We start from the raw sequence: 16,541 nt of genomic DNA on the forward strand, positions 1-16,541 counted from the left end.
GCAGCATTAGTGAACAATATGTATTTAAAAGTGAAGTTCATGAAATATTTCTGGTTATAGGACTGCAAAAAATGACTGACAACAATACATATTCCCTGCAGTTTAAGGATGGCACATATTAAATTAATGTGGCCTACCAAGTGAGGATTGGAACGGGGCCCCATCTGAACTGTCCAAATGATCATCATCAGGGATACCTTCCAGGGGCTGTTGGCTATCAATGATTGAAGTCAACAAGTCTCCTAGGTCATCGGTCTCCGGTCTTTCTGGGGGTCCACCACCAGTCTTGAAACGCTCCCTACGTGCAACAGCATTTGTCTTCTTTAAGTAAATTTTTATGTTTTTCCACAGGATCTTAGAAAGATGGGACAATATAAAAAATGAAAATTCTGTATGATGCTGTTTACTTGGATCACAATGAAGCAACATTTCAAAGTGACTGACATGTAAAAGTAGACCAACAACAATACAATAGCTTACCTGAAGTTGTTGAAGTGTCCAGTTGCTTAATTTTTCATTTGAGTTAAATTCATTACAAACTGAAGTCCAAGCACTCTTGTTTTCTGTTGCTGAATTATGCTGTTTGTTCTCAATAATTTGACACAATTTGCTTCAAAAGGGTCCTTTCAAAGTCACTGAAATTCTTTGAACGTTGTCTTTTACCTTTGTCCATTGTTTGGTTGGGTGATTTACTCCAGTTCCACACAATGTTAATGTTTCTTCAGGGTCCAGCCCTGGTTTTTGGAGCAACCTCAGGTATGCACCGAGTGCACAACATTACTCTAATCAGGCTTCACAAAGAGTAGCTAGTTAGTCCTTATTAACCTTAGTCTGCAACTCCCTAGTCGGGTGCTACTTAATCTCAAATAAAGCAATGTCTCGGAAAGCCATTTTTTAAGTCCGTATTAATTTCAGTAGGATTAGCCTAGTCCTCATTTATTTTAGACTCTGTCCGGGAAACCACCCCCAAAAGTACCACCCGTCCTTTTCCCACAGAATGGCTGAGCCATAAAACACCACTCCCTCTTCTTTTAGCTGATGTGCAAATGTGATAAGCCAGGGTGGCGAAAGGGGATACACTAACAACCACTGTTTTTCTTGAGCCAACAAATGTTTCATTATAAACTGTATTTTGTTCTGTTTAAATAATAATCCTTGCTAAGTTAGTATTGGCGTTTGCCTCTTAAGTTAGTAGTTATGTTACCATGTTGTTGAAAATAATCTAAATAAGTTAATTTTGCAGTGTTTTAATTTTCAGCAAGGATCCCTGACATTTTTTCATTTTATGTTGTAACCAATGCTTTGTTCCCAACACTTTCTGACACTTCCTTTAGAAATGATGATAAAGAAATGTCATCCTATACTACTCGATAAATTCTCGAATTTAATGTTAAATAACTAAATTTCCCAGCTCCTAGGTCAAGTGGTGAAGCTCAAAGTTGAATATCTACTCCTCATGGAACCAGAGCTCCCCCAAGTGGACAAAATAAGTATTACATGCCATCGTTCTAAAATGCCGTTTAATGTATAAATGTCACTCTGTATTTACCTGTTCATAATCTGATGCCATTATATATATATATCTTGCTTTTATTCTCTAAGTAAGAATGTGTAACAACCAATATTATCCAGGAAGCTGGTTAAGTTCCTCTAATCTGATGTGATTCCTAGGAAATGCTAACCTTAAGGTTTAACTATTGATGATTGTTTTCCTTTTTATCAAATGTGTTGTGGGGACAGCCCAGCTGACGGTGAGTGTCCTGGTTGTACTTTTTTTTTCTCACTTTATTTCACCCTTTTTTTTGCTCTGCCTGCCTCCCTGTGTTCTCCTCCTCTCTCCCTCGGCTCCTGAGCCCAGCCAACTACCTACACCTGCACCTCATCAGCCACCTCGTCAGCCTGCCACACCTGCCAGTAATCAACCTCATCCCAGCCTGTATTTCAACCCCGGTTCTCCACACCATCCTCGCTTGATTGTCGTTGCTCCTTACCCGGTGCCACCTCTACATCCAGGCTCTCATGTTCCTTGTTTTTTTTCTCATTTTCCCTGCATTCTGTCACTCCAGTCACTAACCCTGTCTTTCTGTCTGTTTTCCCTCCCAGGTTCACTACTGTCGGCTGGGCTCATCCTCCGGTCCTCACCTCTCGGGCTTCCTCCACGCGCCCTCCCGGCTCCTCCCTGCTCCTCGCCTCACCACCCGTGCCTCGCCTGCCCCTCGGTCCTCCGTGCCCGCGTCCCCTGGCGTCCACCTCTCCCCCCTCACCTCTTCCCTAGCCCCCTCCGTGAACCCTCAATAAAACCTCCTTCCCTCTGAGTGTTGCATTTGGGTCATTTCTGTCCCGTCTCCTAACAAAATGCTTAAAACTAAGAACGGTATAACTGTTTGACAATTAATGTTTGATTGTGGGAAGACATTTGATTACAATACGTGCAAATAGATTTTAGAATAGACATATTAAAAGACAGTCTCTAGGGAAACCGGCAACAAGCCCTCAGGGGAACAAAGGACTGCCCTCTGGGAACCACGCCCCAACAGACAAAAGTCTGTGACCGGCTCACTCTGCCAGCTTTAAGTCGTCCTAACCGAGAACGCACAGAACCCAATTTACAATAGAACTCCACATTCTTGTTTGCCTCATGTTTGTTAGCCATTGCTTATTTCTTTGTGTATTTAACCGCATTTATTTCACCTTAGTTATTTAATAAATTTCACCGTAATTACAGGAAGGTTGTGTGTGTGTGTGTATTGTCTAACTCCAAGTCCCTGTCACGAGGATTTACCCCTTCGATATGAGACTGACTGATTGATTTAAGATAATTGAACGATTATTAACTAACTGATCACTAGTGAATAATTATTACTAAAATAATTACTAAAAATTTCACCCAGAGGTCCGCAGACTCTGGCCGAATTGAATCTCCGGTGGTGCCCTATTACGAGGTTTATGAGTTAATATTTATGAAATATTCATTTTCATAATTTTATCAAAATCATACGTAGACATGCTACATAATGAATGTGTAGATGGCGTGTTTATCTGCCATTTGTAGTAGTGTTTTAATATTGATAATAAAGAATTACTGTTGGATGGAACCATGTATCCTGCCTCTCAGTATAACGAACCTGTATGCCTTCTAAATTAGTTGATTATACAATAAATGAACAGCCTAATTCCCATTCTCTTCTATTACATCCATCTGCACATTAAGATTTTGGCTTTGTCTTTACTGTAAATGATTGACTTAAAGGATACCCAGAAATGATGAGTGTGTTTGTGTGATATGGGGTCAAAGGATAGATTTCTGGCTATCTGAGTTTATTTAACAGATGTGGACTCAAAGGATCATCTCAGTCAGTCATGGGTCATCCTGGGATTCATTTATGGACATGGACACTGTTTGTCTGGCTGAGTTGGATGTGTGTGGGTCAAGCGTTTGCAGGACTGTAAGTTTACCTGTATTATCTAAAAACTATTGGTAGCATACAGTCATTTGTCTAATTTAGTCAGTGAAATGTACTGTACCAACCAGGGCTGTAACCAGGCTTTAGAAATTAGTGAGGTCCAGATTTATGCTTGGAATCTTCTTCAGAACTCGTTGAAACTGACTGCCTTTATTTCTTATAGACAGTTTGTTTCAACTCTGTAGGATATGGCGCAGGTGAACATTGGACATTGTCACTGTTTATAAAGTTGTATTCTGCCTTATTCAACAAAGGGGCTTGTGTTACTTATGTATGTATGATAAATATCTTTTATATGTTGTAAACTTGTCCTTTATGTTTTTTTTATGCTGCGTCTTGACCAGGTCTCTCTTGCAAAAGAGATTTTAATCTCAATTATACTCACCTTATTAAATAAAGGTTAAAAAAATTAACTAGTGTGATGGGCAGATTGACAATATCTGAATAATCATGTAAGCTACGCATAAATCATCCACCCTCCTCCCACCAACTAATTAATTTCTCAGATTTACCCCATCATTACCAGTCATTGTAGCTTTCCAGGTGGTTTCTTTATTGTTGTATTGATGTTAGGCTCTAACATTTCTACTGCTCCAGTGGATCCAACTAAAACAGACACAGGTTGACAGAGACATTTTGACCTTTCCAAGAAGACACTCAGACAGTAAAAGTATTTTCTGTTATTACATGTTTATATCACTCATAAAGAAGCTGGTTGAGAAAAATGATGCTATGAACTGTTTTGTAGTTTTTGTACAATTGTACTCCGTCTTGTCTCGGTCTCGGACATTAAGGACTCAGGACTTTATTTCAAGACCAGCCAAGACCATAACTCTGGAGATCCTAACTTTGATTGGATGTAAAACGTATTTCTTTAAAAGCAACCAATAATCCTAATTAAAAACATATTGTTACTGACCCATGCAGTATCGATGGTGATTTGTGTGGACTTCGGATCGCCAGATATCCAGAATGCAAAAGCGGAAATGTCAGACGAGAAAACTCAGAACTGTAACTTATAATATTGCTGTTCTTGTGTCACATATAGTAGTTTTAAGAGTTTTTTATGCGGGAATATAGTTGTTTTAACTACATATATTTCGTTGATTTCTCAAGACAGAGCTGATTTAAAAAATTGCTACGTCAACATTGCAACATCACAGGGTCAGTCAGGGTCAGGAGTCACGGGTCACAGCTGATATAGAATATAACTAAATTAAATAACCACTATGTTTATTATGTTGCGTAATATAGAGAGCTGTCTTCATTTTATTTAGTTTCTTTTTTCAGTGATTTTTTTCCACCACTAGCAAGCAGTGACTGCTGGCCACCGGGCCCACCGCAAAGGTCACTTAGCGGCTGGGCTGGCTCTGGAGCTCAGAATTGATGAAAAGGACGGCTGCTTTATTCCAAACAGTTTCACTGTGTTTTAGACCTTTTGGAAGTGTGGGAGAACTCATGATCAGTCAGAATCTAATGTTAATTAATGTTCTGTTGATGTGTCAGGAGATTAAATATAAAGTTATACTGCTGTGGCTCGCGTAAATGTGCACAGCGTGTCACCCACCTGGAAATAAAAAAAATAATTTGCGCGGAAAAAAAGATTTTTCTGCCAAAACGCTACCCGCAAAGAGTGGTGCTCTCAGTAATTTTCATGTGCTTCATCAAGTCTTTACACTGATGGGAAAGCTTTTCAACTTGAAATGAGCGTTGCGATGGTGTAATCAGCTATGTCTGCATGGTCCTAAAGCCTTCATTTAAGTTAATCATGTTATCAATGATTTTTATTAATTTTTTTATTGATAGGCTATATCCTACATATAATTCCTCGACGTACTCATAGCTAGTTACAGCCATGGTACCAACACATTCTTTCATATGAGATCAATTAAAGTATCTACCATATGTGTCTGTGTCTGTAGGCAGTACATGGTGGCCATTCCTGCAGTTCTAGAATCTGGAGCTGAGACCAAACTCTGTGCGAGTCTCTTGCAGCCCAACGAGACTCTGGTCATGACTGTCACTTTGATGCCCCAAGAGCAGAATACAACGCTTTTCAAGAAGACATCCAGTAAAAAGTTTCATACCTGCACTCAATTTAAGGTCAGCTCTCAAGATGGACTATTCCACAACATAGTTTGAAAATCTGTTCATTAAGAAAGCACTCTCCTTATGTTGGAGAACCTTCATAAAAGATCTTTCCTTTGCAGGTTCCTTTAGTGCAGAATGAAGTGGTGAAGAAGCTGGAGGTAAAGGTACAAGGTGACAATTTTTACTCTAGAAAAGTCAGCAAAGTCATGATCAAAGTCTATCAACCAATGACATTCGTCCAAACCGATAAACCGATCTACCTCCCTGGACAAACAGGTAACCTTGAGCTGATTATCTATTATGTTGTAACAGTATGGTACCATACAAAGACAGGTCTCCCCTTTACAAACAATTGCAGATGTTTGTTAGCATTGGGTAGAAAACTCAGTGCCACAATGTCAGAATATCTTGTATCTAGACATCTTCAGGATAACACTAAGGTAGGTGAGGCTAGGTAGTGGAAATGAATTGTGTGTCTGAGAACATCAACAGGCAGCACAGGTTAAAAGCACAGAAGCCAGCAAGGTCTGCTTCAACTAAATCCACACACAAACAATTGTAATAGGCTTTCATGTTCTTATTGAACACACCGTGTAAATATTCACAGTGCAGGGTGGAAAAAATATGTGAACCCATAGGCTAATGACTTCGCCAAAAGATAATTGGAGTCAGGAGTCAGCCACAGTGAAGTTCAATCAATGAGACGAGATTGGAGGTGTTGGGTAGAGCTGCCCTGCTCTATAAAAAAACACACCTATTTTAATTTTGCTATTCTCATAAAACATTGCCTGATGTGAACCATGCCTCAATTAAAAGAGCTCTCAAACAAAAGAGCTCCCTAAGATAAAGAATTGTTACAAAAGTATCTCTAAAAGCCTTGATGTTCATCAGTCCACAGTAAGCAGACTGTGACAAATGGGCAAAAGTTCAGCACTGTTGCTATGCTCCCTAGGAGTGGCCGTCCTTGTTGGCGGAGCTAGACTGTCAGCACAGTGGGGGCGGAGCTTCATCGTGGGCCCACCTGCTACAAACACATATTATCCAAGTTTACATGACCCCAGACTCACTCTGAAAGTCCAGAGAGTCCATCTGCTTCGCTGCTGCCGAAGCAGCCTTTCTACTAAATGTTTGTGCTTACACCAGAAGCGCTGCAGTGCATCTAAGAAGCATCCCAGCGTCAAGCAGCACAGCGCACATGAACAGGGCAGGAAGTCAGACACAGAAACAGCAGAGAATTTGGTCAATTTTCAAAATAAAATACCCGTTAAAGACTTCATATATCAACAATAAACACAGTTAAATCAGACAAAAAAGAAACATTTTTACTACGTAGCCTACTTAATCATAAACAAAATCTAAATATGTCGGCAAAGTCCAGCAGGTAAAATGCTCTTATTCTGAAATCTTCCCCGTGGTAGTTGCTAGATGCACCCGTTAAGACGAGAAACAAGAGCTTTGAAGAATGTAGTAGGAGCACAAAAAGGACGATTAAAAACAAGTCATTAATGTGGGACAGGCTACACGCTTCGTTGAAGAAATGCTCCTGAGAGGCTTCAAGTGGAAGTTGACGCTGTAAATAAACCGCTGCGCACACGCCTACGCCCCTCCCTCAGGATTCCCATGATGCATGAGGGTGAAGGGATTTTTGTTAAAATGTGCTAATAAGTTTGCCATTTGTTTGAAATACAAATGTTACTTTATGATTTATGTTTTTTAAAACGTGTGTCCTTAGAATCTAGTGTGTTTGTTGGTAATTGTCGTTGATGTGGTGGTTTACCATTGAAACCATGAGTGAAGGGACTGTTTCCTTTTATAAGAGCTGCTGAATTCTTCCAGTACAGTGCATTGTCACATACCGTTGTTGTTTCTTCATGTCCACTATAATCAGCTGAGCTAAACTTCATAGTCCGCGCAGTGGGCCCCTACCAGTGTGGGCCCTGTGTCGGCCGCCCCCATGCTACCTCCGCTTATGGAAGTCCTGCATGATGACTGCATGTGAACCGCGCAGAATGCTCACTGAGGTTAAGAAGAATCCTAGAGGGTTAGCTGAAGACTTACAGAAATCTCTGCAACACGTTAACATCTCTTTTGACGACTCTACGATACATAAAACAATAAACAACAATGGAGTTCACCACGGAGGAAGCCACTGCTGTCCAAAAAAACAATGCTGCACGTTTTCAAAAGCACCTGGATGTCCCACAGCGTTACTGGCGAAACATTCTGGTGACAGATGAAACAAAAGTTGAGTTGTTTGGAAGGAACACACAGCCCTATGTTGGAGAAAAAATTGCACAGCACACCAAAATCAAAATCTCATTTCAACTGTGTAGTATGGTGGAGGGGGAATCATGATTTGGAGCTGCTTCACTGCCTCATAGCCAGAAAGGGTTGCGATCATCGACAGAAAAATACAGCAGAAATCTCGAGAATATTGCTGAACTGAAACAGTTTTGTAAAGAGGAATGGTCCAAAATTCCTCCTGACTGTTACTCGGGTCTGATCTGCAACCACAGGTCGGTTGGTTGAAATGATTGCTGCCAAAGGAGGGTCAACCAATTCTTAAATCCAAGGGTTCAAATACTTTTTCTACCCTGCACTGTGAATGTTTACATGTTCAATAACATCAAAACACATAACTGTTTGTGTGGTATTAGTTTAAGTATGTTGGAATTGGCTGTAGATGTCCTGTGACAATAAACTGTATTGTTTTAATCTTAAATAATGGAAGACAGACAACAGAGGCAGTAATGTATAAACCAATGGTAAATGATCTATTTTTGTGACCTTATCTAACTTTTAGATTTGATAGTAATGATGAAATGATCTAATTCACTGCAGTTTCTGTATTGACAGAATGTTAGTTTCAGTCTGCCACACTGGTGTGGATTAGCTGTAAAAGCTTCGTATAATCTCTTTGTATTCCTCTCAGTACATTTCAGAGTCGTTACACTGGACACCAAGTTGAGACCTAGCAGTCAGCTGGTGAGTGATTGAACTCTGGCCTTTCTTTTAGATCTAATTTCAAGATGTCCCAAGCCGATCCTAAAGTATAAAGTAATGGAGCCAATCCAAACTGTGGATAAAATATCCCATGAAAATATGGTTTGTCAGATTTAGTGGCCTGGGGCTAATTATGTTTAAATAAAGAAAAAAGGTGTAACCCACACTCATCAGGGGCCTGTACCACGAGGCTTGTAGGCTACTACATGTCGTAGGTTTTTAAGATATAACAGTAGGGCTACTTACTTCTTTGAAATGTGCTTTATATATATTTTTTCCTTCCAAGTCCGTTTCACACACATAGAGGATGTAATCGGAAATAAATACAGAAATAAATACAGAAATAAATATATGCTCAATAAATAAATAAACATACAATTAAATGCACAAAAACATAGTAAATAAATAAGTGTAGGCATTAATTAAATTATACAATGAGTAATAAATGTATATATCTCTTTTAATTAGCTTCTTTATTTATTCCTTTGTATTAATTACCTTATTTATTGTCGATTATAATCTTCAACTTTATTTATTAATTACTTCTTTTTTTAAATGTATCTATTTATGCCATGTTTTCTCTATGCATTTCTGCCTCATTACGCAAATGAGCGGGGGTGTTTCAGTATGGGAAACCCAAAGTGCCAGAACAATCAATAAATGAATAAAATAATAAGTAAATGAATGTGGAAATGTAAAAATTAATGAATGAATAAAATAATAAATAAATAAATGTGGAAATATTTGTAAGAATGAATGAATTAAAGAATAAATAAATACATAAATTTTCCCTTACGAGACCTATTGTCATTGCGTTTCCCTTTTGAGACCTATTGCTTTTGCCTTTTCTTTCCGAGCCCAACCTGTCAATGTGTTTTGGTCCACCCACTAAGTCCAACTAATCTCTCATAGAAGTGTTTCAAGTGTTCAACGTTTCAAGGCAGCCTCACTCTGCTAATTCCAGTCACGGAACTTGGCATCGCCACCCTGTTGTGCCTTTTGGAGATTTTTTCATGCAAATACCAGACGAATGACGTCTTACTGTACGGTTAACTGTACTAACAGACCTTCCAAGAAGCATGTGCTCCAGTTGGTAAGTGAAATTGTAGTATTTTATTAATGTGTTTTTAGCAATAATTAGCAGGTATCGGTACAATACATCAGGTCGTTAGCCATTTAACTAGCTAATTAGCCAGCTTCAAGCGAGACAAGCTGTGCTAACGATGCTCAAAAAACAGTAGTGTAATGTAATACATGGTAAAGACAGTTTTTGAAGAGTCGTGCACAGAAATCAAAACATGTTAGTGAATTTAATGTGATAAAACTTTTTTAAAAAAAAGTAATCAGAGTTGATGGTGAGTTGAAGGTAACGTTAAGTAGGTAGGTAGATTTATTTTGTCATAATATAACAGGTTATGTAGTGAAAGACAGGATACATATAAAAGCAATTATAAAAATGGTAAACAGAAATAAACTATATTCAATGGAGCAATGCTGAGGATCAATTTGAGCTCAAGAGTCTGATAACTTGGGGGAAAGGGCTGCTCTGCAGTCTGGTTGTGGAACGAGATCATTGGTATTTCACAAATTGATCTGAAAGATCCACATTCCCAATAAAACATCCACATACAAACACTAAGAGCTGAAATCAACTAAAGCATCGCAGGGATGGGTGACATACATTAATTAGGGTTAGTTGCATTTGAAGCAATATGTTTTACTTCCAATCAAAGTTAGGATATTTACAAATCAGACAATGCAAAAGCAATTTATTAATATTCCCAAAGTTATGGTCTTGACTGGTCTTGAAATAAAATCCAGAGTTCTCAATGTCCAAGACTGAGACAAGACCAAATACAAATGCAGTTGAGACCGAGACAAGACCAAGACCATCAATATGTAGTCTTAAGACCGGTCTCGAGTACTACAACACTAGCCTAAGGCACACCTGTGCAATACCCATGTTGTTTGATTAGTATCTTGAAATGCCACACCTGTGAGGTGGATGGATAATCTCGGCAAAGGAAAAGTGCTCACTAACACAGATTTTGACAGATTTGTGAACAATATTTGAGAGTAATAGGCCTTTTGTGTACATAGAGAAAGTCTTAGATTATTTAGTTCAGGTCATGATAAATGGGGGCAAAAACAAAAGTGTTGCGTTTATAATTTTGTTCAGTGTATATCTACCGTCTGTTATGTAATAGATAACAATAGAGTTGTTATAACTTTCTCTGTGTTTCTCTGCAAAATGCTAAAATGGGTCACTGTTAACCTGGGCGGCCCGCCGAAGTAAAGTCTATGTGTGAGGAAACACTGTGTACCAGTTCAATAATAATGGCATAGATTATTGCACATTGCCCTATTATTGCATATTTGACTAAAGAGCAGCAAAGATTAACATTATACATTTGAGTGAATAGTGTATTGTGTAACAAAGTTAAATAAATTCAGGTTAAATCCTTCAAAATGGGACAACTATGCCACCTGCTGTTGTAAAGATGTACCTGCATCAAGTAACGTTAGTAATCAAGTTACTGTAATAATATTACTTTTCCCAGTAACTAGTAGTGTAACTAATTACTTTTCTAAAAAAGTAATATTATTACAGTTACTAATGCAAGTAATGCTGTGTTACTCGTAACTGAACGCACCATCCTTGATGTGTATCCACGACTGTGCGGAAACTCAACGGGACCGGACTTTGTTGTTCATGTCCGCTGATAGCCAAAAACTAAAGGAAGAAAGTAGAACGAGTGAGAAAGGCATTCTGTCCACAGCTGTAAATAGCTACTGCAATTATTGTGTCACAGTCTATGATGCAAAGAACATTGTCGTCTGGTGTAAATTCTGTGAAACCAGCAAAAAGCTTTCAACCGTGAACATTTCTCCATCTGATTTATTGAAGCATCTGCTAAAGTAGCACAGTAACGTGAAACTTACAGAAAGAAACTCGGGCTGCAATTTTCACTGATGCTTGGACTCATCGGGAGAGAGTGGCATTAACCAAACATTTTGTTAGAGTACTGCTCTTATAAACAGGCTACATGTGGAGAAAAACAGTAGTTCAAAAGTCGGGATTTACTTGCTTTATTTTTTTATTTCAGCCGGTGGTGTTATGAAACGCTGGGCCTAGGCTATATGTTTTGTCAAAACCACACTCCTTGCTGCTGTTATGAATATGATATTAGTTAAAAAGTCACAAGAGACTGCTTTGTCTGGGGGTGAAGGGGGATGGTAGTGAAAGCAATGTTTCCCATAATTATCCTATAGCCTATTTGGATAATTATCAATGCTGACCGCCACATATTGATTATCTAATTCTTTTACTAGGCGTATTTAAAATCATATTTGATGTAGGAGCTGTATTGAGGAGCATATATTTGTGCAGCATCTCCTCACTCGCTTGCTCCAACTTTCTCTCTCTCTCTTCTGTGGAAAACACTGGAAAGTAATATAGTAACGTAATGGGTAACGTAACTAGTTACTTTTATCACCCAGTAATAAGTAAAGTAATAATATAACTTTTTTAAGAAGTAATAAGTAATTAGTAATCTTATATTACAATTTCTGAGTAACTTGCCCAACACTGGTAATCAATAAGGTAAAGGATTATGGATAATCCTCAAAGCAACGGAGGATTTGAATATCCATGGACTAAACAATGATAACTAAATTCACTATGTTTAAAAAAAGTTAACCATTAATTTTGTGTTGTCAGTAGAAAATCTCTCCAGGGTAGCTTGCTAACTTTAACATGATGCCGTTTTTCCAGACAGATTGTTGCTGCTGTTTGTACACATGAGATGATGATTCTATGCTGTTGTTATGATTTTAATTTGTTAAACTGTTGCTTAAGTATTGGGAATCAGACTAAATGTACTTAGAATAAAATCACATTCTTCAATTTATTTTATTAACTGGAAATAATGTGATCTAAACCTTTAACAAAATGACAGTTAACAGCTGTAAATGAAAATATTATGATGGTATTTAGTTAACATTTTTCTTATATGATAGAAAGTTAAAAATTTAAAGCTGATGTCGAAAAAAACCCAGCATATAACATTTCTTTACGAGACAAATGTGACATTCACTGAGCAGTTATACTATGTGGAAAACAAAGAATTATCTGCACACTGAATAGTTTTGAAGCCCCCTAGGAGGTGTAATTTATTGCAACCTCTGAGAATGTCATGTGTGGCTTACATGGTGTAGATTAACATATTTACCACTGCTGCATTCAATCAGCTCTAAGACCTCAGAGTTTGCAAAGTCACAATTTATGATACCACCTACATGGATTCATAATTACTCGGTATGCAAGTCATTCCTTGTGTCAGCACTTACACACAGGTTGGTTTGGATGTGTGCTCGTTCTTTTATGTTTTTAAACTACACAGAGCAGCAGACAAGGCTCTCCTCAAACTTCAGGCTCTGGTACTGGGTGTAAGGGTCTTGGAAGTGGAAATACTTCTGCACACAAAGAAATATACTGCATAATTGGCAACATTTTATGTCAAACATAAACCATTTTTGGGAGTATTTTGAATTTACACTAAATTTTTCTCCCTAAGCACTGTGAATATGGGAGGAAAAAAAATGTGGTAATGAAAGGTAATGAAAAATATAAAGTTAATCATAAAGACAAAACAGACATTGGAAAATCAGCTGTCATATGTCAAGTAGCCAAGACAAGTACTTAACAGTTTAAGCTGTGTGTAGCAGACATGGTAGAGGCACAACAACCGACCACTGAAAGAAATGTGTTATAACAAATATGAAAGTGCCTTTGTCTCTCAACATATTCAAGACAATAATCTTGCACAGCACTGTCTATTGCATTAACACTTGAGTCAAAAATAGCTTGTGAGGAATTACAATCTTTAAAATAAGCTGTTAGGCAATAAAAGTTAACAATAACAGTTATGTCTAGTGGTTTGCAAGCTAAATATCTACCATCGTATGTAATCTAGAGCTAGTTTATTAACGTATTAACGCCAAGTAACGTTCAATCAAGTGACATCCAAATAAACAACTCGTAACTATAGTTAGCCTATGTGGAAATCTACAGGTTCTTCAGGTTCATTGATTTCCTTCAGATTGTTGGGGTTTTAACCTTGTGTAGTATAATCTCAATAACAGATAAACTGTTATTTGTATAGTTTCAGGTTAACTTACCTCGAGTGTAACGTTAAGCTGGTAATGATACGGCCACACAGGTTGGGCTCATAAGGAAAAGGCAAAAGCAATAGGTCTTGTAAGGAAAAAGCAATGACAATAGGTCTCAAATTAATGTATTAATTCTTTAATTAATTTATTCTTTCTTGCATATATTTCCACATTTATTTATTCATTATTTTATTAATTTATTTATTGTTTTGGCACTTTGGGTTTTCCATATTTCTTTGGGGTCAACTTCTGACCTATTGGTTGTCCAGTCAGACAGCTGAGGTCAACTCTACATGCACACAACAAGTTTCGCGCTCCACACAGTCATGAGATTGCTTCAGTGAACTAAAGTGTTCAGCAACTGTATTTGAAGACAATAATACCAGCCATGTCTTCTTTCTTTTTTGTGTGGACGCTTTGACACTCAAGTGTTTTCAGTTTCCGGCATGCATGGACACAGAACTGCGGTAAAGTGAGCTGTTGTTTGTGGGAAGCACATGGTCAGTCAGCAGCAGCTACACAAATTCGACCCTTTATGGTAAATGCAGTTAAATGAAATGAGTGAGTTGACAGGCAGGGTTAGAGAGTCATCTGTTGCAGTATTAGAATCTCACCTGAAGAGAAGCTATCAAGTCTTAAGTGGTCGTGATACAAGCACCACAAAAAAACACAATTTATTAAATTGACACACAGCCCCCCTGATTTGCATTAGAGGCAGAAATGCATAGAGAAATAGAATAAGGGCAGACACCATATAATACATACAAACACCATTAGGGAAATAAATAGGATTGTAAATGCAAAGGAAGAACAATACAGACAAAAATATTAAAACACATAAATAAAGACATTTTAAATAGATGTAATTAATAAATAAAGTTGAAGATTATAATAGACAATAAATAAATAAGGTAATTTATACAAAGGTATAAATAAAGAAGCTAATTAAGAGATATATACTGTACATTTGTCTCATTGTATAATTTAATTAATGCCTACATTTATTTATTTACTTATTCTTTTGCGCATTTAATCGTATTTTTATTTATTGAGCATTTATCTATTTCTGTATATATTTGTGATTATGTCAGGATCTGTCCTTCATACACACATACTTTCGCAGGCATTAAATAAATGGGTTTCATTTTCCCTATGTGAGGCTGAATATTATGAGCATATAGTTTGGTAGGCCTATTGAAGTAACAAGTAAGTTTAATATGAATGTCTTTATTTTAAGTTAGTAGCTACACTATATTGCCAAAAGTTTTAGCACCCCCCTCCGAATCATTGTTGCAGGCCAGGCCTTCTCGTCTCGTGCCTGACCTCACAAATGTGCTTCTGTGCACCTAAACCTTGTGGACAGCCTTTCCACTCCATATTAAACCCTACGGATTAAGAATGGGATGTCGTTAACCTTCATGTGTATGTTAATGAAGCAAAACCTTTGGCAATATAGTGTATCTTGTATTATAGAGACTGGTAATGTAGCGCCCACTTTTTCTATGAGGTAATGTGGGGGAGTTTTCAGTAGCCTGAATGTTGAGATTCAGTCTTTCGACCACTATTTGAGAACCTTTTATCGCATGATTGGATTTTTCATTCTGTTACTTGATGAAGTTGATTTAAAACAATGTTAACACTGTTGAGTGCGTTAAATAAATTAATCTGAATTTTTTAAGTTTTGAGAAGTTCTTGAAAGTAAGTTGGAACGACCACTTACAGTTTTAATTGCTCGAGGCTTTTAATTTAGAAACATGACACATAGCCTAGCTGAAAGCACAAGGCTAAAATAAAATACACGCCATAAGAACACATCAAATCAGCACATTCATTTTATAGGCTGTTCATTTAGACATTCACACTAGCAGCTATTTTCTGTTTTCCTACATGTGTCAGCTGCAGCTGTGCTACTCAGACTATGTCTATTTGTCTAATATTATAGTTTGCTCTTCTTTTGTAAAACATGCTTCTTTTATGTGAACGCGCTCATGTCTGGATTGGGAAACCCTGGGTTGACATACTGAGTTGATAACCAGCTTGGTGTGACCACTTATCACTAGTGCAATTGTTAGGGTTAGTGAAGCCAGATAGTGAAAAGATATCCTAGGTACAGTGCCTTGCGAAAGTATTCGGCCCGCTTGAACTTTTCGACCTTTTGCCACATTGCAGGCTTCAAACATAAAGATATAAAACTGTAATTTTTTGTGAAGAACCAACAACAAGTGGGACACAATCATGAAGTGGAACGAAATTTATTGGATATTTCAAACTTTTTTAACAAATAAAAAACTGGAAAATTGGGCGTGCAAAATGATTCAGCCCCCTTAAGTTAATACTTTGTAGCGCCACCTTTTGCTGCGATTACAGCTGTAAGTCGCTTGGGGTACGTCTCTATCAGTTTTGCACATCGAGAGACTGAAATTTTTGCCCATTCCTCCTTGCAAAACAGTTCGAGCTCAGTGAGGTTGGATGGAGAGCGTTTGTGAACAGCAGTTTTCAGTTCTTTCCACAGATTCTCAATTGGATTCAGGTCTGGACTTTGACTTGGCCATTCTAACACCTGGATAGGTTTATTTGTGAACCATTCCAGTGTAGATTTTGCTTTATGTTTTGGATCATTGTCTTGTTGGAAGACAAATCTCCGTCCCAGTCTCAGGTCTTTTGCAGACTCCATCAGGTTTTCTTCCAGAATGGTCCTGTATTTGGCTCCATCCATCTTACCATCAATTTTAACCATCTTCCCTGTCCCTGCTGAAGAAAAGCAGGCCCAAACCATGATGCTGCCACCACCATGTTTGACAGTGGGGATGG

The 16,541-nt window shown here is 37.9% G+C and overlaps 2 protein-coding genes across 2 annotated transcripts in view; both read left to right on the forward strand.

Moving 5' to 3' along the window:
* The window catches only part of LOC123986034 (pregnancy zone protein-like), a gene marked incomplete at its 5' end in the record, with an annotated part of 13,428 nt that extends 11,113 nt beyond the window's left edge, over positions 1 to 2,315 (forward strand). Inside the window, one exon of the mRNA XM_046074088.1 lies at positions 2,104 to 2,315. Coding sequence (XP_045930044.1) covers positions 2,104 to 2,315 — 212 coding nt within the window. The remainder of the gene's footprint in view (positions 1 to 2,103) is intronic.
* A 1,045-nt stretch (positions 2,316 to 3,360) lies between these two features.
* LOC123985874 (alpha-2-macroglobulin-like) overlaps positions 3,361 to 16,541 on the forward strand; it is an 83,843-nt gene continuing 70,662 nt past the window's right edge. Inside the window, exons 1-4 of the mRNA XM_046073844.1 lie at positions 3,361 to 3,446; positions 5,387 to 5,567; positions 5,675 to 5,831; positions 8,488 to 8,540. Coding sequence (XP_045929800.1) covers positions 3,361 to 3,446; positions 5,387 to 5,567; positions 5,675 to 5,831; positions 8,488 to 8,540 — 477 coding nt within the window. The remainder of the gene's footprint in view (positions 3,447 to 5,386; positions 5,568 to 5,674; positions 5,832 to 8,487; positions 8,541 to 16,541) is intronic.

This window comes from Micropterus dolomieu, linkage group LG17, assembly GCF_021292245.1.
Source record: "Micropterus dolomieu isolate WLL.071019.BEF.003 ecotype Adirondacks linkage group LG17, ASM2129224v1, whole genome shotgun sequence".
NCBI classification, from domain to species: Eukaryota; Metazoa; Chordata; class Actinopteri; order Centrarchiformes; family Centrarchidae; genus Micropterus; species Micropterus dolomieu.